Source organism: Talaromyces stipitatus, genomic scaffold (assembly GCF_000003125.1).
Source record: "Talaromyces stipitatus ATCC 10500 scf_1105507295511 genomic scaffold, whole genome shotgun sequence".
Classification (NCBI taxonomy): Eukaryota; Fungi; Ascomycota; class Eurotiomycetes; order Eurotiales; family Trichocomaceae; genus Talaromyces; species Talaromyces stipitatus.
This window is the reverse complement of record NW_002990119.1, coordinates 1,764,035-1,785,987: the sequence shown is the minus strand read 5'-3', so window position 1 is coordinate 1,785,987 and position 21,953 is coordinate 1,764,035. Positions and strand designations below refer to the sequence as shown.

Sequence of the window (21,953 nt, the reverse complement as noted above, 5' to 3'; positions counted from 1 at the left end):
AGGATAAGATAAGGAGCGGAACTGGGGGAGGTTTGCGGCAAAAATGACTTCAAGCAGACGCTTACATTAAGTAATGTTTGGATCTCGGACGGAGTACATTACCATTGATGGCGCCTCGTATTCATGCTGGACATGGGTTTGTTTACACTTTATTTGAGTATATCCACCTCATCTTTGGCATCCTCGTGTGGCTGCTCCTCCGCCGCAGATTCACCTTCTTCGTCCAAAAGCTCGCCTCCCCACTCAACATCATGTTCCACCGGTTTTGTGAAGAACTCATGCTGCAATGCCTCTTTTGCACTGAGTCGTTTATTAGGGTTCAATTCCATCAATCCCGCAAGCAGCTTGATCCCCTGCTGTTCACTTTCAGTCAAATCCTCCACGCAGCTGGACCAAATCACCAGTTTCTCCCACCCATATCCCTTTTCGCCTATTGTAGGAATGTTGGTTTCGAAGATTTGGCCATGTAGCGCAGCTGCGTATTTCATGCGCCGGTTGCCGAATATACTTGCCATCTCGATTAGAGCTTCAACGTCATCGGCAGAGTTGAAGAATGGGAATCGACGACCCAGCAGTGTGAGAAGGATCACTCCGGCTGACCACATATCTATCTTGGTGGTTTGTGAAGTGCACTTAAACAATACTTCTGGGGCTCGGAATCCACGCGTGCCGGCTCGATTTGCGCGTCGAGCAGGCCGAGGGTCGTTTTTAGGATAGCCACTCTGTTGATGTGCAGACTGGTTTGTGTAGTAGCTGGATTGGAGTCTTAACTGACGCACTTGAGCAGGATTCGTGCATAAGCAAGGTCCGGTATAGTCGGATCCTTGACGCTGTCTCTGAGTTAGCATTCTTCCTCATTGACAGAGCTGAATATCTGTACCTCAGCTAGACCGAAGTCTACCAAGACTCCCCGCCGTAGCTCAGGGTTATAAAGGAAGTTACTATGGCGGTGTTAGTACATGGCCATGATGAAGGGTAGCCGTCACCTACGTAGGTTTTATATCGCGATGCAGGATGCCATGCTTATGAACAAAAGCCAGCGCAGTAAACAACGACTGAAAGTAATGGCGCATATCGCGTACCATGAACGTTCGGTATTGGATGCGGAAATCTGTATGAGGAAAATAAGGAAGAACAGCCACGACTTGGTCTTGATGTCTGAAAGCCGTAATGAGTGGACAGACAGACGTGCTTCCTCGTAGATCATGTAATAGTTCCAATTCGTTTTGGATTCGAAGCGGACTACTTGTCACATATATCTTTTTCAACGCGACATATCGCGGTTTCTTTTTCTTCTTCCCATTGCTCGATAAGTCTTCCGTAACATTGTCACCGAGACGGCGTTTTTTGGGGGGTGGGATTTGCCAATTGTTTTCTTCGGGGTCGTCTTCGGTGTTCCAATCGTTCTGGTAGTGATCGTATAGTATATCCTCTGCTTTGTACACCGTCGAAAATGTCCCTTGACAGAGAAGCCTGTTAGTGGGGGGAAGAACAATAATTTTTGTAGAGCAATACCTTCACCAATCCTATTGATCAGGCGATATCTCTTCGATATACCTGCAAAAGTGTCTTCCAGCCTTTTCATATCCTCTTTGACCGAGGGATCAACGGGCTCTTCGTCTTCGTCCTCATTGTGTTCGTCCTTGTCGTGTTTCTCGTCATCATTTTCGTTAACGTCGTCCTGAAAGTTGTGTTTTTGCTCAGTCCATGGCTCCGAAGGGCGAATCTCGGGGGTTCTGAATCTTCCAAATGAATCCGATTGCTCGCGAGGATGTGTAGCCGTGGCAAGTGTTCCTTCGTTCATTTTTGACGCGATTCAGAATGGGTTCACAGTAGCCTCATTCTATGACTAGCCCGAACTGAGCTGGTAATCACAGAGATGCTATTTAGCAAACAAAATATAGCGAGTAGAAGCAGTTGACTTTTGTTTTCATGGATAAGACGCGATTGTGATGCATCAAAGAGATTCGACGCTAAAAGTGCTTGTTTTATCAGCGGCAGATTCTTAACTCCGCAGCAACAAACAGAGAATGAGGCAGGCGGTAAGCTTGTCGCTATTCAGAAATGCTCAATTCAGTCCTTCACAAACATTTCATGTATAATCATTTTTCATCAAGTCACTGAAAAGACTCCTCTATCTTATCGAGAATAACGCGTGAAAAGACGAGATGAGAATTGGATACACTAAACCCAACCCGGCTTAGCCATCCCGAAAGGGCAAAACACAAACATCCAGCCAAACATTATCAAAACTCCCCGCGGCAACTTCTCTCAGACTTCTTTCATCTCGATCATCAACAACAACAACCACCAACACCCATCCTCCACAGGCTCCATTCATAGCGCATGAGTCACCATGGAGGACAGAATAGATTTCAATATCAATGAATCGCTAAAATATTACCTGAGCGACCCCGCGACGGTGCCTACACCAGACGCTGAGCCGGAGTTGTATGATTGCGAAAATGAGACCGAATTGCTTTCATCGTCGCTTATCGATGGAGTTATTGACCCGATTGTTGACGGGGTTGCCGCGAATCCTGAGGCATTGATGCGACCGTCATTTTTTGATTCGCTTCAAGTTCTACTCAAGTGCGCATACCTCTCCTATCTAGGTGTCTAGACATTTCTGCCTGAGAACCAAATTACTGATATGCCTTTTGCGATGACAGATGCTGTACCGTGTTACCGTCGAAAAGCTTAAGCAAGATCCTCGATTTGATCGTATCCGGTCTGGCCGTAGAAGCCGATATCATTCATAGCGACTTAGAGGCAGATGAACAAGAAGCAGTGCAACAACATAAACAACTACTCGAGATGTACGGTTTTCTGCTACAATGGGCTCTTTCTGCTGTAGAAGTCAAAGCAGCCGAAAAACCAGCCACAGCAGCTCCTGCTCGCCGCACCGGGAAATCAGGCAAATCCAAACAGTCCGCCAAAGATGGAAACTGGGATTGGACACCACAGATACAAATCTCTATGGAGACCATGTGCAAAGTACTGAAATTGAAATTGGGAAAGATCTTCTTGACCACTTCCGACAGAGACACTTTTGTCAACCTCTTTACAAGATCGGTATATCTGCTGTTTGAGAACGAACAACGAGTGAAGAATATGGCCATTCGTATGCATGCTTTTAAAGTTCTATGCATTGCTGTAAAGCATCATGGCCATGCCTTTGGTATGTTTGGCTTGGTGCACCGTGCTGAAAATTGCTAATGAATATACAGGAGCTCAAACTTCTATCGTACAGAGTTTGACTTATTTCGAGCACTTGTCTGAGCCTATGGCCGAATTTCTTCATATTCTTGCCGAGCAATACGATTATACACAATTAGGCGATGAGATTTTGAGGTATGCGGCGCCTTCCACTCAAGATTCAGACTGTAAATACTGACACGCTACAGGGAGCTTGCGAATAAAGAATTCAACAGTAACGACACGAGAGGGCCTAAATCGGTCTCTGCTTTCATAGTTAAATTGTCAGAATTAGCTCCACGAGTCGTCATTAAGCAGATGACTCTTTTGGCCAAACAGCTTGATAGCGAGGTATGTGATGCGCCTTCATTTGTTGCTACCACTGAATCTCACAACAATAGTCATATACACTGCGTTGCGCTATAATCGAAGTCTGTGGCAACTTGATTGCCGATCTCAGCAAAGAAGAAGAAAGAGGCGACAGCTCCAAATCGCAAATTAATGCGTTCTTTGATGTCCTCGAAGAACGGTTCTTGGACATCAACCCTTATTGTCGATGCCGTGCGATCCAGGTTTATATGAAGCTCTGCGACTTGGATCAAAAATTCCCCAAGCGACGGCAAAAAGCCGCCGAACTAGCGGCCAGAAGTCTTGAAGATAAGAGTAGTAACGTCCGAAGGAATGCCATCAAACTTCTCGCCAGGCTTGTGTCAACGCATCCTTTCAGTGTTATGCATGGTGGCCAACTAGCACACAAAGACTGGGCAGCACGTCTGGAAGCTGTTGACGCCGAGTTAAATTCTCTTAAACCACCTCCTGAGACTCCAGGTTTAGGCGAAACCCATATAGACAGTGAGCTATTGGATGATGCGACACAGCTTCCGGATGATTCTCCTTCGAAGGCACCAAAGATGACCGATGACGAAAGAAACGCCGCTATGCAGAAAGCTGCAGAGGAAGCGGCGACGTCAGAATTACTCGCAAGACTGCAATTAACGCGGAAGTACTATCTTGAAGCCCTCCGGTTCATCCAAGTGCTCCATTTAGCTTCGCAAAATGTATGCCAACTTTTGTCCGCCCGTAACAAAAGCGAGGTCATCGAGGCCATGGATTTCTTTGTGGTTATTGATGCATACAAAGTCGAGACCTCACGAACTGGTATCAGACGCATGTTACGCCTTATCTGGACCAAGGGAAACAGTGATGAAGGAAAGGGCGTTCAGACACACCTGATTGACTGCTACAAGGGGCTGTTCTTTGATGCGCCTGACAGCTTTAGTTCAAACGACGCTGCAAATTACATTGCTCGTAACATGATCAGTTTGACCTTCGGTTCTACACAGGCGGAGCTTACTTCACTTGAACAATTGCTGAGCACCATGATGAAATCGGGCCACATCTCAGAGGCTGTTGTTGCAAAGCTCTGGCAAGTATATAGCGTGCAGAGAAGGGAGATCTCTAAGGCACAGCGACGAGGATCCATCATTGTGTTAGGAATGCTTGCACTTGCTGACCCGGACATTGTTGTCAGAGAAACAGAGGCTATGCTACGCATTGGCCTGGGCGACCTTGGGCGTTCTGATCTTGTACTTGCAAGGTATACTTGCGTTGCTTTGAGACGAATGATACCTGGCCGCCAAGCCAAGAGCAAGGAAAGCGGTGTTGCCAAATTGCCTAATGATCATCCTGTTTTGGCTAAATTGGCTGCAATTACAGAGATTTCTTCCGATAGCAAGGAATGGTATGGCGTGGCAGAGCAAGCAATAAGCGCCATCTACGCACTATCGAAACATCCAGATGTATTGTGTTCTGATATCATTCGAAGGAAGACGCGAGAGGTCTTTCAAGCGAATTCACGCCAATCCGCGAGTCAAACAATGCTCAACGAAGGTCAACGCCCTGGCACTGCATCTAGCGAGAATTCAGCATCGGGTAACAAGTCTTCATCCTCGGGTCTGTCACAGCTACTGTTCATTGTCGGCCATATCGCCATCAAGCAAATTGTCCACCTTGAGCTTTGTGAGTTGGACTTCAAGCGGAGAAAGGCCGAGCAAGAGAAAAACAAGACAGCGAGTAATGACGCTCAGAAGAACGATCAGACAGACGATAACGAACTAGATCTTATCGGTGGAACAACTGAAGATGATTTCACGGAAGCTATGGCTCACGTACGAGAGCGAGAGCTTCTATACGGGGAGAGCTCTCTATTGACCAATTTTGGCCCGTTAGTGACTGAGATTTGTGCCAACAACAATGCCTACCCAGACCCAAACCTCCAAGCCGCAGCAACATTATGCATGGCCAAGTTAATGTGCGTCTCTTCAGAATATTGCGAGAAGAATCTACCACTTCTCATCACGATCATGGAACGGTCCGAGGACCCCATTGTACGTAGCAACGCGGTCATCGCCCTCGGAGACATGGCAGTATGCTTCAACCACCTCATTGACGAAAACACCGATTTCCTCTACCGACGTCTCAACGACGGCGATGCATCTGTCAAACGCACCTGTCTCATGACATTAACCTTCTTGATCCTGGCCGGTCAGGTGAAAGTCAAGGGCCAACTGGGCGAAATGGCCAAATGCTTGGAAGATGACGATAAACGTATTGCAGACTTGGCGCGCATGTTCTTTACTGAACTTGCTACCAAGGATAACGCGGTTTATAACCATTTCGTTGATATTTTCAGTCTTTTGAGTTCGGAGAAGAACCTAGAAGAAGGATCACTGAGACGGATTATCAAGTTCCTTGCCGGATTTGTCGAAAAGGTATGCCTCTTCTTACTCTCTCTTCCAATAAAACATACTAACACGCGATCAGGAAAAACACGCAAAACAACTCGCAGACAAACTTGCCGCGCGTCTCACTCGCTGCGAGACAGAACGACAATGGAACGATGTCGCATATGCGTTGTCATTACTGCAGCATAAGAATGAGGAGATTACCAAGGCTGTCAGTGCTGGGTTCCGGGTTGTCCAAGCTGCTGCTTAATCCTTCCTCTTTTACCGTATATCTTTGTTATTCTTGGGCAGTAGCGTGGGTGTATTTGGTCTTTTTCTTCATGGTGTACATATACAATGTTCAGGTTGTCATTGCGAGACGGTTGTTTTGGATGGTTTGGGAACGGAATATTGGATTATCGTCTAGTTTTATATTATAGTTTATGAACCTGATCATTTCACTGGCTTCTTGTCTCTTTGAGGATGTATAGTTCTTCGCTACTCCATGGATACCGTAATTTGGAGCTTGTCATTCATCCCATCTCGCTCAGCCAATTCGACCGTCATACGAATCACTGATTCATTGATTCCGTTTCCACATGAGTAACTACCGAAATAAGTAAAGAGATACCTATACGTCTATAACACCAAACCAAAGCAATCCACATAAAAAAGAGGAAGAGGCTAGATACCTGACCTGTCTCTTTCTCTCTGTTCTCTTCTCTATGTCGCGACGCAAGGTAAAATCAACTTATAACCAGGAAAAGCAGGGATACAACATGCCATGCAGGATAATGTAAAACACCGAAAGAAGAAAAAAGATGATACCGAAAAAAAAACTAAGCACCCTGAACTTCACTCTCCTCCAACTCAAAATCCCCCTTAAACATCTTCTCCAACGCCCGTCTCCCTTCATCCGTCAAATCCGGTCTACCCAACGGCGTAACCGCATCTGTGAAGAATCTAGGTTTCCATTTCTGAGCCGTAGCTTCTCGTTCCGCTGCTTTGGATCTTTGACGCTCTTCAATCTCTTGTTTCAGTTTGGTGGCTTGGCTGAATTGTTTGGATAATATCGATGATGTGACGCCGGACCAGAATTTGCGGGATTCGTTAGATAATTGTTTTTCTTCGGGGGGTACGGATTTCGAGACGATAGATAATGGGACGAGATCGATTAGGAGTTGGGGTTTATTGGTTTCGGAGGTTGAGGAGGAAGAGCGAGAGGAGATGGATGAAGAGCCGCTTGCGGCGGCGGCAGTGAGGGTATAATAGACTTGTTCACGCCAACAGCCATTGATACGAGCCAGCACATCGTTGGATGGGACGTCTTTCATTTTCGTTTTGGTATCGTTGTCTGGGTCGTAGCGAAATATAACTCCTTCGACGCGGCTGTGCGCCTTTGATACCCAGCCGTCTTCTAGATATTGTAGGATAACCTTGATTCGAGTCTTGGGACATGTGATGTAGCAGCTATCTGCCACAGAGATGTAGAGAGATCCGCGCAGAAGACCGCTGAGATGAGCGGCTGGATGTGTGAGTTGGTACTCTTCATTGTCACGGTTTGCCAATGTCACAAATATACCGAGATTGTGCTGACCAGGACCAACGCGAATACTGGTCCCTGTAAACTTGGCGCTGATCTGGTCGAAGCCACGAGCTGAGACTCCACGCTCGGGGCAGTCAATGTAAAACGCTGAAACTGGAGGATGATGGGATGTTTGTTCGGTGAGGAAGCAGACTTTGGCAGATCCAGAATTCGTCGAACCAGCGGCGCCATTTGTGGGATTAGATGTAGGTAGAACTGGAGCTGTTGCATTATCGACTTCCCAATAAGCCTGATGCTTTGTCAGTACTCATAACCGGGAACGGAATGAAATGAAATACCCTAAAGAACTCTCCCAGTGTTGAGTTGTATGGTTTGCACGGCTTGCCCTTGATATATTTCTGTAGTCATGTTAGCATACTGTCATACGCTAGGACGGTAATGCATACCAGATCCTTTGTGAACCAAAATCTCAACACCTCTAGCATACGGCCAAGCTCGTCATCGGATGTACCAATACTATCATTTCGTAAGTGTGATTGTCCTCTTGAACGGGCATGTAGCGCATACCTTGCAAACGTCTCCGGCCGATCCAGGTAATTCCAGTACTCTATATCTGATCAGCAGCCGCTACCACCAATATTATCAATGCATCTCGTACCTAAATTCGGGGTAGGCTCTAAGAGCTGTGCGGGGAGCGAGAATCGTACAGACGCTATGTCTGCAACTCCAACGAATCTGATAATAGTTAGTGCAGATCAATACGCAAATTTCGAAACGCGTCCCGTACTTGCGAAGAATAGAAAGGAACGTCTTGACTTTCGAGGAATCATCATGACCCTTTTCGGCGACAGCGCTAGTGTCCGACATATTGCGTCTCAGGCGATGTCAGAAGAAACAAGACAAACCTGGAAGTCAGCACCAGGTTGAGAACAAATACCTCTTGGGTTGAAGTCGATAGATGAAAAGGGTCAACAGTCCAATTCACGAAAAAAAATAATGCGCGTTGTGGAGTTTAGAGCGGTGAAGTTGGTCGCTCAAGCTCTGAATGGAGTCTGGCTCCAGAACGGGAGGATTGAGTCGAGGCTCAGGAGTCGCGGGTCGGATCGACAGCTAAGTAACTTGATTTGCAGAGTTGACTTGGTGTTAGGTGTAAGCAGAAGGTAGACGGATTCGCAGAGACCCTTGAAGGGAGATGATAGGGAGAGTTGATGCCATGAAGATAGTCGAGTGATGGTTGATACAGAATGTTAACTAGTTATAAGTTAAGGATGGAGAGAAGTGGCGGACGGACAACCCGCCGATAAGTGCACGGCCAATCAATAGGCCGCGCTGGGCACGAGGGCCGATGTGCTTCTACGACTGATCTTTTTTTCATCTTAAGAGAGTAACATTCCGGCTATGAATCAACTTGCTTCGCCAAAATCATAATGTCCCGTCTTCGTGGCGTGCTCAGTTGCGCCCTTCTCTCCAACAAACATCCCTCCGCAGGTGTTACAGCGAATCCGAAAAGTGGCAGTGTTCGTATAATAATGTCGCTGCTGGAGTATACGACATAGTTCCAACGCCTTCTCCATAATGACAGGGTCTGCCGCATCGAATATCCGCGTGTCAAAGTCCGGCGACGCATTCGCATGCGTATAAGGAGGAGCAGATGGCGAGAAGGCAATCATATCATAATGTATCCCAGAGTAAACCACAAAACACCGCGTGCGCTGCCCTTCATTGAAATGATCCACCCGCAACGTCTGTACATCGATCGAACAAATCTCCACGTCAAAGTGCTTGCTGAGGATGCCCAGTTCGATTGCGCCACCCCATGCGTCTTCGCTCTGGATCCAGCGACAGTAATCGTCTGCGTTTCTCTCTAGGACCACATCAGTGTATACGTCTGGTTGTGCTTGGATGGTTTGCGCCACGATTGAGCGTAGTTCTGTCATTGTGTCCATTCCTCCCATGATCGCGCCGCCGACAGCTCGGAATAGACAGGAGTTGTCGTCCGGCATGATTCGTAGCACCACGGTTCCTCCATGCTCGGGGGATGGTATTTCGGGAGGTTCAGTATCTTCTTCCGGCGTGACACGCGACGGCGGTTGTTTTTGCTGCTGCTGTTGTGGTGCCGACGCTGATCGGTCTTGCTGCTGCGAAACACGCGCCGGTTCAGTTGACTGTTTGCTATTCACAATTAATTGCTCCCCGTTGAGATTTACTCCTATCGCGGCGATCTTCTGAGTGGGATCGTACTCCTCCAGTCGCAAAGGCTGTAGATTCGGGTAGCCATATTTGACCTCAAAGGAAGTAAGGCCTGTGTTGTCCTTGATGAGTTGCGTGAAGTCGGCGACTGTTGTGGATTGATCGAAAGTGATGGTGTTTTGGCCAGTGGGGCCCCGGACTCTGACTCTCATCGTCAACTTTTTGAAGTGTTCAGACAGGCTATGCGATTATAAAGTATCCCAAAATCATGTAGAGCGCCACAAGGCGGCTGTTATATAAATGTAATTTTGTGTTTGTAAGAAGGCAAATGGAATGATATGGAATGGAAGCTATTCGTTGTTTATCATCAATTGAACTGGCGGGGCAAGCTCTGATTACGTACGGAGCCTGGGAGCCACCTTCATCTGCTTTAGTTACTGCTACGTAGAACAAGAACATATACACAGGCACTCTTCTTTGACATACGCAATATTTGAACGCTCAACTGCTGCTCATCATTGTTAGCTCGGAGTCCTGTAGGTGGATTGTCGAAAATAGCACTGGTTAAGCATCAATCCAGCATCTTCGTACCGACTTGTATAGTAACCTTGCGGCCTGACGTAGGTTCCAACTTGTATGATTCACTGCTGTCGTTTCGGCGATATTGAGCGCAAACACAGACACTATCAGATGGAAGCAGTGACAAGTCGTCTGAATAAGGTAAAAAGAGCTTTCAGTATTTAAAATAATAGAGATATTTCTTTGATCTTGAAGAGCCAACCAATCAGCGAATTGATTGACGATGGTCTACACGCTATTCCTGATCGGGAACCCAGCTTTAAGCTAAATTCCTTCCGTCGCGTCGACGCCTTCTTCCGCAACTCATCATTTGCAGTCCCTAACCTTTATCCGTCTATTTCGAACGCTTTGCTCTGTCGCATCAAGGATATTCTCATTGTTTTGAATTATTTATTCTGAGCTGGTGCTGGACGTCTGGCCATGGCGACCCCCGAGGCAGACGTCGCAGGGACGACCAACTCTTCCGCCGCCGAGCAGCCTGTACAATCGATAGAACAAGATGCCGACGGAAAGAGTCGCGAGAATAAAAATAGTAATGGAAACAAGGGTGATGGGAGTGCAAACCCCGGTGATGCTGCGCCGTCAGCAACAGGGACAGCGACGCCCACAACCGCAGGTCCAGCGCAACCAGCTGTCAACGAAGTCACTCCCGATCAATGGAGGTCGATGATGGATGTCGTGATGGCGATCTATGAATTCCGTGAAGAAGAGTTTGTTTTTCTATTTTGTGTGTTTGAGAAGCCATGTGCTAATACCCATGCAGTAACTATGATCCCTCGAGACTTTTCCATCGCAGCGTTAATAAACGATATGTACCGGATTACTACGATATCATCAAAGAGCCCATGGCTCTCAGTATTCTGAAACAAAAGATCAATAAGCGTGAATATACCAAGTTTGAACAGTTCGTCCGGGATTGCGCCTTAGTAAGGGTATTTCCCCGAGTATATGTGGATTTATGCTAATACTCGTCAGATCACACATAATGCGCAGACTTACAACAGGCCCGAGTCGCAAGCCTACAGAGATGCGCTTGTTATAAAGGTATTCTTCGTCACGAAATTTCTTATACTATGATTAAGTGCTGATTGTGTAGGACGTGTTTATTGGAGAATTCAAAAAACTTGTCGACAGCGGCATCATCACAGCAGAACAAGCAGAGATGCCCGATCTAGGCGAAATTCCAGAGGCTGATCCACTCCCTGCGGAGGACGAGGAGGACGAGGATGATGACGACGAAGACGATGAGGACGAAGATTCTGACGATGGAGATGGTCGCCGAAGACGACGCCGTGGTCCGCGAAAGAAGGATGATTCACAGCACCAAGACCAAGAAGTCCGGAAAAAGCGAGGTCGACCTCCCCGTGTTGACACGCCAATGGAAGCTAGAATTAAGGCGGTCTTGAAGGGCCTACGCAAATTTAAAGATAATACTGGCCAGCTTAAAGTGCGCCACTTCGAAAGGTTGCCGGATAAAGCAATGTATCCCGATTATTTCATGGAAATCAGGGAACCCATGGCTATTGATTCGATCAAGCGGAAATCAAAGCGAAAGAAGTACAACTCTGTGGATCATTTCATGCGTGATGTTGATTTGATGTTTAACAACGCCAAATCATACAATGAACCCAACAGTCAGATTTACAAGGATGCAGAGGACCTTCAGGTGGAAGCACACAAACTGGCTGAACAAGAGAAGAGAAAACCGGACAGCGAATACTTGATGGAGGACGGCCGATTACCCTTGCCTCAGGGTATCGTACACAATGGAGAATTGTGGAAAGTCGGTGACTGGGTGCATATTCAAAATCCGAACGATGTGACAAAACCAATCGTGGCTCAAATATACCGAACCTGGCAAGATTCTGAGGGAGAGAAATGGGTGAATGCGTGCTGGTACTACCGGCCAGAACAGACGGTGCATCATTTTGAAAAACACTTCTATCCCAATGAGGTCGTCAAGACGGGACAATATCGTGACCACCGTATTGATGAAGTGATTGACCGTTGCTTTGTCATGTTCTTTACGCGATATAACCGAGGACGTCCGCGAGGATTTCCGCTAGACAAGGAGATTTATGTCTGTGAAGCGCGATATAACGAAGAGAAACACAAGTTGAACAAAATCAAGACATGGGCCAGTTGTCTCCCTGATGAAGTCCGCGAAAAGGACTACGAGATGGATCTGTACGATGTTCCGCGTCGCATCAAGAAGATTCCCAGTCCTATCAAACATTTACTTCCGCCGAATGCCAAAGAAACAGATGATGTACCGAAGCCAACATGGGGAGCGGAGAAAGCGCCTCCTCTAGTTGGTGCTGTACATCGCCGTCCACGAGATGAAAATGTATGCCCTTCATACCGACTTACCATTGATATTGGATTAATGCTGACTTTGGTAGGAATCTCCACCCCCCGAGCCAACGCCATCGCCCCCTCCACAACCCATGCACCGCCCAAGTCTTCCTGCTTCACTACCTCAACAGCCTTCATTACCATTGCCGATATCACGCGCACCACTACAAGACAGCATGAGCCAAAGCCCGATGGGCACTGTTGGCAATATCGCGCCCGTGAGGTCTCCGGCTGTTGGAGCACCTCTTGCAATGGGTAACATGCCAAATGTTCCGGTCCAGCCATATCAAGCCCAAGTCCCAAGCCCAGCGCCGTATTACCAGCCTCTACAAGCCCGCGCTGCCTCTTACGCTACGCCTTCAGCACACCCCAGCACATATCAACCAACCCCAGTGCAGCAGCCTGTAGCAGCACAACCTTCTCCACAAGCATATACCCAGGCCTCACCATACACCGCAAACCGCTACCCAGCTCCTACTGCAGCGGCACCAGCACCAGCTGCACCGGTCTACAACCCCAATGCGCCACGACCTGTTGAAGTATTTCATCTAAGCGACACAGCGAACGCAGCTATCCCCACCGAAGTTCGATCTCAATTCCACTGCGACGATCACGGACGAGTCTTATTCTTCTCAACTCCGCCGATGGATATAGTGGCATCTACATCCACCAAGAAACCATTAGGCCATTCATTAAAATACCTAGCCGCAAAAGCAGCCAAAGAAGAGAAGCGAAAACGACGCCTCGAAGAAGAGCAACAACAACAACCCGTAACAAAACAAGCACGCATCACCCTGGTACCAGAAAAAGAAACTCTTGATCCTTCCCGCCTAAAGAACCTCATCTCAAAAACAGTCTCCCTACTAACCCAAAACATTACAACCGGCACAGAAGAGCTCTACAATTCTCTATATGGCAATAAGAAATCAGAATATCAAGCCGCAGATCAGCGACAACTAGACCACCGAGTCAAGACGTATACACTCATGAAACAAGCAGCGACACAATTAAGGACGCAGACGGTTAATGAGTTGGCGCCAAAGGAGACTGATTTTAGAAGGGGGGGTGTTTATTTGGAGGATATTAATTGATCTTTTTCTTTTCTGTCTGTATGCAAGAATGGGTCTGGAATGACGGATGGATTTGTATAATTAGTTTCGGTTTGGTGTTATAAGGAGTATACATGGCTATTCTATTAGAAATCTGAGCAGGCCTTTTAGTCAAATCATCAATTCTTTCAACGTCATCTCGTAATCTAGGTTAATAGTACTTCATCTCTGTCTTTGACTTAAATATCTTTGAAGTTCGTCTTCACTCCAAGTACGCCGACATGACCTCAAAAAGAAAACAATACAAGCAATGCACATAAATACTCCAACAAGGACAGAATGGGGAGAATGGAAAGGAAAAAAGAGAAGAGAAATCTGTACATGATTCTTTGTTTCATGATAACATCAAGTATGTATGCATGTATGCCCTGGAAAAACGCCAGTATGAATAAGAAGAGTCTTTTCTGTTTTGTTCCTTTCACTCTTTTTGAATGAATGACATTTGTATCCCTTCAAAGAGCTCCCATCCAATCATTTATATACAGACTAGAAACCATTCGTCTCCGTATTACCCGACGACACAGACGTAGACGACGCCGCAGCCTGTTTATTCAGATCCGTCCACGTCGCGCTGTTGCGTTTATTGTTCTCTTTCTCCTCTTCTTCCATTGAGAAGACAAGGTCAGATTGCTCTTCTTCGTCGATACGGGTTGGCGCGAACGTCATTGGTGAAGAGGCTGTTCTGCTGTTGTTACTCAGATTATTCACCGAGGGAGGTTGACGAGGTGGATTCGAGGCGGTTGTGGTGGTGGTAGACGGGTGGAGAGACATATTGTGCAATTGCTGAGATATCATAGACATTGAAGATTGACGCGTATTCGGACTGGAGACGAACGGCGATATATCGCCTGACGCAGGACGACTGCCAATCGGACGGAGACTGGGGCTTGATGTATTATTGTTGTTGGTGGCATTGCTAAAGGAATGCAGAGAAGATTCGCGAAGTGGTGAGCCGATGTGAAGATGATTGAAGGATGAAGATGTCAATCCTTGTTGTTCCTCTTCTTTCCTTTGGCGCTGCCGTGCAAATAATGCACCGAATCGAGAAGGACTTGATCCCAGGGGCGAGCCGACTTTTGTTGCACTGGTGCCTGCGATACGGTCAAACCCGCTAAAGTCTCGTTGACTGCTGCTTAGTTCATGTTCCGTCCGGGATAGTCGCCTCATTTTCTCCTGTGGCGTGAGCACGTCGTCGTGCAGGTTGACCGGTAGATAATCTTCTTCCATGGCGAAGTTATCATCCCAATCATCCAGCATAGTTGGACGCGGAACACTTGCCGATAGCACCTTTGGCCGGGGCGCCATTCGCTGAGAATGCAAGAATCGCGAATTTCCAAATGAGTCTTCAAGAATGGCTGGCGGCGACGATCCAAAGTTCGATGTGGGTTTGCGCAAATCAGATCCAAACGCCGTATCACGCAGATTCCTCAACGCATCAGAGGGCGCTCTATGCACCGGCGGCGAAGCTAGATCCAGCCCAAACTGTGAAGGCACCGAGGCTGCAACAGGTCCGTATCGCGCTACATGCGAAATACCCTGGCTATCAAACGAAGCTGGGAGTTGTACATCCCGCAAAGTCAAAGCTCCAATGCGGGGGGAAGTCTGTAATCGGCTCTCGTCCACTGGGGAACCGTACTTGGAATCGGCCACCAATCCATTTTCTCCCGTAGATAATCCAAGTCCCTCCAATGTTGGTTGCTGTTGGTGTTGATGCTGTTGGTGAAGATGAGACTGCGGAACACCCAGCAACTCTTCCTGTCCTTGACCCGCATATTGGTAACCACCCCCGTATCGACCGTCCTGTCCGTTCAGGCGCTGCTGCGACAATACCGAGTTCGTGAGAGCCGAGTCCTGAGTCTGAAATGCCTGAGGATTCACACGACCACCCAGGTTTAAATGACTGCCTCCGCCTTGGCCGTAGTTGGGTCTGTTTACACGACGACCGTCGGGGAGGATATGTGCTAATGCGCATTTGGCGCCAAATTTGCAGTTTCCCTATGCATGTCAACTTTGCCTTATTACGGGCATATAGCTCAGGTATGTACCTTTGTGAAGTATTTACACGGAGCAGAGTCGATAGCCGCATCGGTTGAGTGGAGGAACGGACAAGCAGGGCCGGCTTGACAGGCACCTTGGCGAAAGAATTTGCATGGTACATGCTTTGTGTCTGTCACAGTCAGTCGCAACCTTTTGAAATAAAAATGAAACAAGCTTAGATGGTTCAACTCACTTTTTGTACTCGAATTCGGCGGACTTCGGGCAGCCATCTCATTAAACGGTGCAGCTCCAGACAAGGTACGAGCATGTCCATGACCCTGACCATTGGGAATAGTCGTATTATTCTGGCCGGCCACAGCAGCAGCCGCTGTATTATTGCGCGTTCTCATTTTCTCCGACAACGGAAGTTCCTGGCTGTATTTTTTCTGTCTGTGCGAGATAAAGAAAGGAAAAGAAAAGAAAAGAAAAGAGGACGGGCTACTACTACTATTGGTTAGAGTAGCCCATTGACAATCTCACTTTCGGGGTTTGAACGATCGATCAATATCCTGTGGTGATCGAGGCTTGTTGGTGGTGGTACAGTCGAGGGTAAGGATGGTGGGAGGAAAGAATGAATTAAGTTAGTGAGCTTTGGGTCATCGGCGGGCAGAATTGGGTGAGAGCCGTTGGAGCGTTCCGGAGGGGCAAAAAATCAGAGGAAAAAAAAAACATTGAACCACTCAGATGGAAGTGGGGATTGTCCAGTTATGAAGATTTCTACTTATATATCCTATAGAAAGGAATAAGAAGTCAAGTGTGAATATGAAGAAGTACCTGATTTGGTCGAGGTACTGAGACTTCAGGCTGTCGCGAGGCTGTCTACTGAGCTACCTAGTCTTACTCGGGCAGTTAGTCCAGTGTACTCGAGACAACTCAGATAAGGCTGTTTACTTTGCTGTATGGACTAGTACGATACACGAGCTACAGATAAAGCAATGCTACTGCATCTCTCGTATTGAAGATGCTCAGTTCAAGACTGGAGCCTGCAACCTAGTTAACTAACGTTAGCCTGATGTGATTTGTCAGATCCTATCTTAGTTAAATAGTGGTTAGTCTGTCCGATAAGAAGAGATCATAAGGATTGCCGATGACAAGTTTGAAGACAATAGTGTATTGACTGTAGAATATTTCTTCATAGTGATCGAATACATGTGACCACTCAAATCATCTGACAACATCTTATGTCGTGACCATATTCAGATCTGCTGACCCCAGACGTTGAACTTGGCCGTTATCGAATATTAGGAAACTCTAGACCAAGCCCCTGCCGATCTAGCCTCTCTGGTTATCTCTTCCTGTCATGCCATCATATCAAGCTGCAGAATTCGCATCTAGAAAGACCCTTCAATACCGAGTGTCTCCTAACAACCCTAGTCAGCACGACTCGCACAACTTCATAGAAGAAATACCTTGAGATCCTCCGGAGTCATATCCGGCGGCAACACCTCCGTACAGCTAGACCAGAACTCGAGAAAAATCCTCTTACGAGATGTGACCTGACCATGCCATTTGCGCCATTCCTGATCAATTTGATCAAAATCCTCCTTGCAGACACAGCTGTTCGACTCTTCCATTTCCGCTGACAGGGTCGATATCTGAGAAATGAGTAATGTCTTTTTTTCCTCCAGATTGCTGATTTGATCTTTGAGCACGGAGATGGGTATGACCGCGTTGAGGGTAGCTAATTTCTCGCGAAGGTCCTTTTCACGGATTTTGAGGATGGATATTTTTTCTTCGAGATCCTTGTTGTTTTGGTCGGGATCAGGACCGTCAGTACCGGTTGCGTCGTCTGATTCAATTTGCTGGATGGCATGGTAGACGATTTGTTTGCCTATCGAGACGTCAGCCATGTTCCATCAAGAAAAAAGAAGGTGATCAAACCTGCAGCCCGTCCCTCGATCTCCTTTCGTTCATGCATTTCTTTCAGAGCTTTCACCGCATATGCTAGGGCATATTTAAGCTTCTCACCCTCAGTAGTATTATGGAAGACACCCACATTTGGTAACTTTTCCATGAAGATTGGTCGAAATATCAAGAGCCTGATATCAACCAAATACATCAACATTCCGCCCCGAATGTATCAAGGCAGGTATACCCACGGAATAAGGACGACTACATATCCACCATGAAAGCCATGTCAAGTTCCGTCTCGTTTTCCTTGAATCCTCGTCTGGGGTATGAACGTACTTTTGTTTCTCTACACATAAACATCTCAGATATGAGTATCAATATCGCCTTAGATCCCAAGGAAGACAGACTCACTCAGATATTCCAGAATAAGTGTCGGGCCTTTTTATCATGTTAATTAGACACCCCAATGCATACTGCAAAAGGCTCTGACAGAGTGACAGAACATACCATTCTCTCCCGACTCCTTTTCGCCTTTCTTCTTCCTCGGTGCCATTGATTCTAATCACAGGAGGGAGTTCTGACACGGGAGCGGATTCGTGCTTGGTGTACAGTTGAAGTTAGGTTCTAATAGCTGATGCCACATGAAAAGCAGGATAAAGTCGAATGTTGGGATGTTGACCAGAGGAAAGGAAAGACGGGACTGCAAGGTTGGTGCCTTCCCAAAAAGTAGATAGATACCTACCAAGCATATAGTAGTAGTATCACGTGGCTATCAGTTTTGGGGTATAGTCAATGCAATTAGCCAAAGACTTAAATGAATTCAGTTTATTCATCTGACATGCCCCGAGTATTCAATTGAATCTTCAAATCAATGACATGGAATGGTACCTGAATATCCAAAGACGATGACTGGACCAAGACAGGAAAAGGGAGAAAATACAAAAAATCCCATCGTTTATAAGACTCTCAAGGTTCTTTTTATTTTCAATGCTACCAGACGCTGTGCACAACATGAAACAAAATCCAAGAAACAGGTCGAAATGGAATATCGAAATTTACATGGAGAGATTGATTGGGGAAAAGAAAGGTATTATAGTCGGGTATCACATCAAAATCTGTTTTTTTTTTGCATGATTATTAGTCCTGGCAGTTGTTCTATATGAGCAGAGGAAAAGAACTTACACAATCGCTCTCGGATTTCCCCTGAGGGACACCCATTTCTTCGAATGTCTTTGGTCCTTTCTTGGGTGGAGGCGCAGCGGCTGCAGGAGGGTTTGGTGTCGGGTTACTGCTTGGAGGAGCACTCATCGGACCACCTGGAGGTGCACCACCCACAGAAGGTCGTGGGGATGTACCAGGAGAAGGACGTCCAGCTCCTCCCGGAGGCATTGAGCTGGGAGTCATTGATTGGTTTCGTGGTGGGTAAGCTCCCGGGTTTGGTCTGTTGTAGTCTGGTGTTTTGCCCGAGCGACGATCAGGAGGACCGCCCATTCCCTGGGTTTCAGGTCGTTGGAGGCGCCTTCGGTCCATCGGCGCGGAGTAACCAATATCTGGTCGAGGGCTACCATATGGATCACCCTGACTTGGTGGCAGTTTAGGCGAATTAGGACCTGAACCACCTTGACGATAGCCCATCGCGCCGGGACCAGCAGAAGGAACTCGGCCGTAAGCAGGGCTTGCAGGAAGACCAGGACCACCAGGACCATAGCCTGGAGAGCCGATGTTGGGGTTGATGCCAAATGCCGAACTAGGACGATCGGCTCCATAGGAGGAGCCACGTCCATATCCTTGTTGTCCATTAGCTCCGTATGGTGCTCCATAACCATCATCGGATATCCGCATGCGTGAAGGATCGGGCATCTCTAGATTCTCCTGAGGGGGCGACATAGGAGCAGCCTGTGCTGCTCCTCCGTAAGACGGACGAGGTCGATTGGCTGATCCATACTGAGACTTGATCCGTGCAATGGCGACTTGCTCGTGGTCTTTGCGAGAAAGCGTCTTCGATCGCGATATACTATCAATTCGTCCGGCGGCGTCTTTGTTACCACTGGCAGCAGCTTTGGCATACCATCGTCGAGCCTCCTGAATATCAACAGGCACATGGATTCCGACTTCGTAAAAGTAGCCCAACGCGAATTCTGCCGTGGGCAAGCCATTCTGTGCCGCGCGCTGAGCATAGGTGAATGCAATTTCGTCATTCTTTTCAAATAATCCTTCGTGCCCACAGAGGAACCATTTGCTAATTGCCATTTCGGCTTCTGGCTCGCCTTGTCTGGCAGCCAAGGCGTTGTAATGCAAAGATAATGCCGGGTCAAATTCACATCCTAATTGGCCGAGTTCGTATGCGGCTCCCATCTTGACCTGAGCTTTGGCAAACCCGTGATACGCCGCCTTTTCAATATTGATTCGAGCTCCATTGATATCAACTGGCAGAAATTGGTCGGGTACTGTGACTTGAGGAAGTTCTCGGGCAAGTAACATTCCGTAGACCTAATACTTCCAATAAGCAATGCGCTCGGAATTCATCTTTCTACTGGTTGACTCACGTAGGCGCCCTGAGGTGCATTCTCATCGCATGTCTGCGCCGCAAGCCGAATATATTCTAGACCTTTTTCATAATCCTGTCGTTGTCCATGCTGGCCTAGAAGAATCATCATGCCGAGGCGCTTCTCTCGTTAGAAGAGTTGCAGCAACAAAAAGAGAAGACACTCACGTAGTACGAGGCGGAATCCCGCATGGAAACACCTTTTTCATAATGTCTAATAGCCTTCGCAGGCTCATTAGAGCTTTCAAATTGCATACCCATCCGGTACTCTGCACGTGCATACCCTTTCTCTGCAGCTCGCGAATAAGAGCGGAAAGCTTCCTTCTTATCGACTCGGAATCCAAATTTCCCAAACTCTAGCCACATACCTTTGATGAACTCGGCATGTGGGTGGCGCTGTTCGGCCAGGAAAGTCACAATATTCATCGCATCCATTCTGAGCTGATGTTCAATCTGGGGAGTGTGTGGTCGCGGAGGCTGAATCTGGGCCATGCGCGCTTCGTTCTGCATAGAGATTTCGACGTATGTAAGCGCATCCTGAGCCCAGGCCAGTTGCATATCCGGATCGTTGGACGACAGGACTGCGACCCGTCCTTTTTCTAGATTGGCCTCCTTTTGTTCGTCGGTAGGCGGCACATTGGGAGGTGGGTTGCGCAGCACGGGGAAAGGAGAGAAGTTTGGATGATCCATGCTGTCGTAGGTAGACTGATTATATGACGGAGACGGTGCACCATTGTTAGTGTTGAAGGTGTTGTTATTGTAACCGGGAGACGGCATAGACGAGGACCGATCTGGAAACTGCGACTGGTTGTACGATGATTGTTGGTAGCTGCTGTTGCTGAACGATCGCGGACTGCGAGCCTCGTGTTCCATGTGGGCGAGATTATCCTGCATGTTTTCAGGGACCTCAGGCATTACTCTGAAGGGAAGAAGATGGATCAGTCAGCAAAAACGAGCCTTGCCCGCCGGGCGACGAAACAAAGAATGAATTTGTAAAGATGAACTGGAGGGGAATAATAGGCGGTGCCTAAGTTGCTTTCTTTTTTTTCTTTGGTTTGCTTTTTTTCTCACCTTTGAGGAGAAGGGGAGATGACCTCTGGCACATAGTAATCATCTGTACCACCGGGATAAAAAGTGGCACCTACCCTTGGCTGACCACGGCCCTGGGGTGGCCTGGACATGATGCGCGCGCGACTTCAGGGGGTGTGGTTGAGACTCCGTAGAGAGGAGGAAAAAGGAATGGCAATGCAGTATGCAGTCAAGAATACACTCCTGATGGAGTGAATGATGGAATGGTATTTCGGGCTGACGGTGGGACGAAGGAGGGGTCCCGTCCTTCGCGACTCCGTGCGATGGCTGTCTCGGCGCTCCGCTAGAGAGAAATAGTGGAATGCGACAGTGAATAGCTGATTACATCAGAAACAAGATATTGACGGGCAAGGGACTGGTTGAGAGTTGAGGAATGTCGGTCGCAAACAACGGCGGGGATGATATTTTGCAGAAGTTGAACAGATCCTGTGATAGATGCGATGCTGCTTTTATGTCACAGTGCTCTTTGCTGTACTACGTAAAGCTGCTGGGATCTGAGCTGAAATTAAGATTCTTGTCGCACATTCGTATTGAGGCTATGTTGATCTCGTCTCCGTGTCTTCAGGCTGAACACCAACAGCCCCTTTCTATTAATAGCTTTACCTAGGTCTCTGGCGAAGAAATAATAATATCGTGTACTTTTTAATATGGTGTACCGGGATGGAAATTGTTGTTTCCGGGGGCTCCCCTTTTGTGGCTCCTACCTCATGCATCGTTCCTGACTAAGACCA

The 21,953-nt window shown here is 47.4% G+C and overlaps 8 protein-coding genes across 8 annotated transcripts, besides 2 other annotated features; 2 read left to right on the top strand and 6 right to left on the bottom strand.

Annotated features, from left to right (window-relative positions):
- Positions 1–85: 85 nt before the first annotated feature.
- Positions 86–1,986, bottom strand: TSTA_103660 (cell cycle protein kinase, putative). Its single transcript, XM_002486338.1, has 4 exons — positions 1,516–1,986; positions 991–1,459; positions 881–941; positions 86–830 (listed from the first exon to the last, which is right to left on the bottom strand). The coding sequence occupies exons 1-4, from the start codon at positions 1,802–1,804 to the stop codon at positions 150–152; spliced, it is 1,500 nt and encodes a 499-aa protein (XP_002486383.1). The 5' UTR covers positions 1,805–1,986; the 3' UTR covers positions 86–149.
- A 370-nt stretch (positions 1,987–2,356) lies between these two features.
- TSTA_103650 (condensin complex component cnd1) lies at positions 2,357–7,026 on the top strand (the record flags this gene model as incomplete). Its single annotated transcript, XM_002486337.1, has 6 exons — positions 2,357–2,592; positions 2,673–3,181; positions 3,231–3,354; positions 3,408–3,549; positions 3,600–5,969; positions 6,022–7,026. 6 exons carry the CDS (start codon positions 2,357–2,359, stop codon positions 6,190–6,192), a joined length of 3,552 nt encoding a protein of 1,183 aa, XP_002486382.1. The 3' UTR covers positions 6,193–7,026.
- Positions 6,761–8,334, bottom strand: TSTA_103640 (oxysterol binding protein (Orp8), putative; the record flags this gene model as incomplete). The annotated part of the gene is made up of 6 exons (XM_002486336.1): positions 6,761–7,756; positions 7,806–7,865; positions 7,914–7,983; positions 8,035–8,074; positions 8,126–8,202; positions 8,255–8,334. The coding sequence occupies 6 exons, from the start codon at positions 8,332–8,334 to the stop codon at positions 6,761–6,763; spliced, it is 1,323 nt and encodes a 440-aa protein (XP_002486381.1).
- A 505-nt stretch (positions 8,335–8,839) lies between these two features.
- Positions 8,840–9,869, bottom strand: TSTA_103630 (OTU-like cysteine protease, putative; the record flags this gene model as incomplete). The annotated part of the gene is made up of 2 exons (XM_002486335.1): positions 8,840–9,725; positions 9,753–9,869. The coding sequence occupies 2 exons, from the start codon at positions 9,867–9,869 to the stop codon at positions 8,871–8,873; spliced, it is 972 nt and encodes a 323-aa protein (XP_002486380.1). The 3' UTR covers positions 8,840–8,870.
- Positions 9,870–10,656: 787 nt separating this feature from the next.
- On the top strand, positions 10,657–13,682 carry TSTA_103620 (RSC complex subunit (RSC1), putative; the record flags this gene model as incomplete). The annotated part of the gene is made up of 5 exons (XM_002486334.1): positions 10,657–10,946; positions 11,000–11,162; positions 11,212–11,280; positions 11,333–12,583; positions 12,639–13,682. 5 exons carry the CDS (start codon positions 10,657–10,659, stop codon positions 13,680–13,682), a joined length of 2,817 nt encoding a protein of 938 aa, XP_002486379.1.
- Positions 11,444–11,529: a microsatellite.
- Positions 13,683–13,851: 169 nt separating the features above from the next.
- On the bottom strand, positions 13,852–16,087 carry TSTA_103610 (spindle poison sensitivity protein Scp3, putative; the record flags this gene model as incomplete). Its single annotated transcript, XM_002486333.1, has 3 exons — positions 13,852–15,695; positions 15,746–15,867; positions 15,931–16,087. 3 exons carry the CDS (start codon positions 16,085–16,087, stop codon positions 14,187–14,189), a joined length of 1,788 nt encoding a protein of 595 aa, XP_002486378.1. The 3' UTR covers positions 13,852–14,186.
- Positions 16,088–16,138: 51 nt separating this feature from the next.
- Positions 16,139–16,168: a microsatellite.
- Positions 16,169–17,053: 885 nt separating this feature from the next.
- TSTA_103600 (TBP interacting domain protein, putative) lies at positions 17,054–18,424 on the bottom strand. Its single transcript, XM_002486332.1, has 2 exons — positions 17,147–18,424; positions 17,054–17,098 (listed from the first exon to the last, which is right to left on the bottom strand). The coding sequence occupies exons 1-2, from the start codon at positions 17,585–17,587 to the stop codon at positions 17,069–17,071; spliced, it is 471 nt and encodes a 156-aa protein (XP_002486377.1). The 5' UTR covers positions 17,588–18,424; the 3' UTR covers positions 17,054–17,068.
- A 319-nt stretch (positions 18,425–18,743) lies between these two features.
- On the bottom strand, positions 18,744–21,453 carry TSTA_103590 (chitin synthase activator (Chs3), putative; the record flags this gene model as incomplete). The annotated part of the gene is made up of 4 exons (XM_002486331.1): positions 21,205–21,453; positions 20,302–21,052; positions 20,135–20,254; positions 18,744–20,078 (listed from the first exon to the last, which is right to left on the bottom strand). Exons 1-4 carry the CDS (start codon positions 21,312–21,314, stop codon positions 18,744–18,746), a joined length of 2,316 nt encoding a protein of 771 aa, XP_002486376.1. The 5' UTR covers positions 21,315–21,453.
- Between the last annotated feature and the right edge of the window lie 500 nt (positions 21,454–21,953).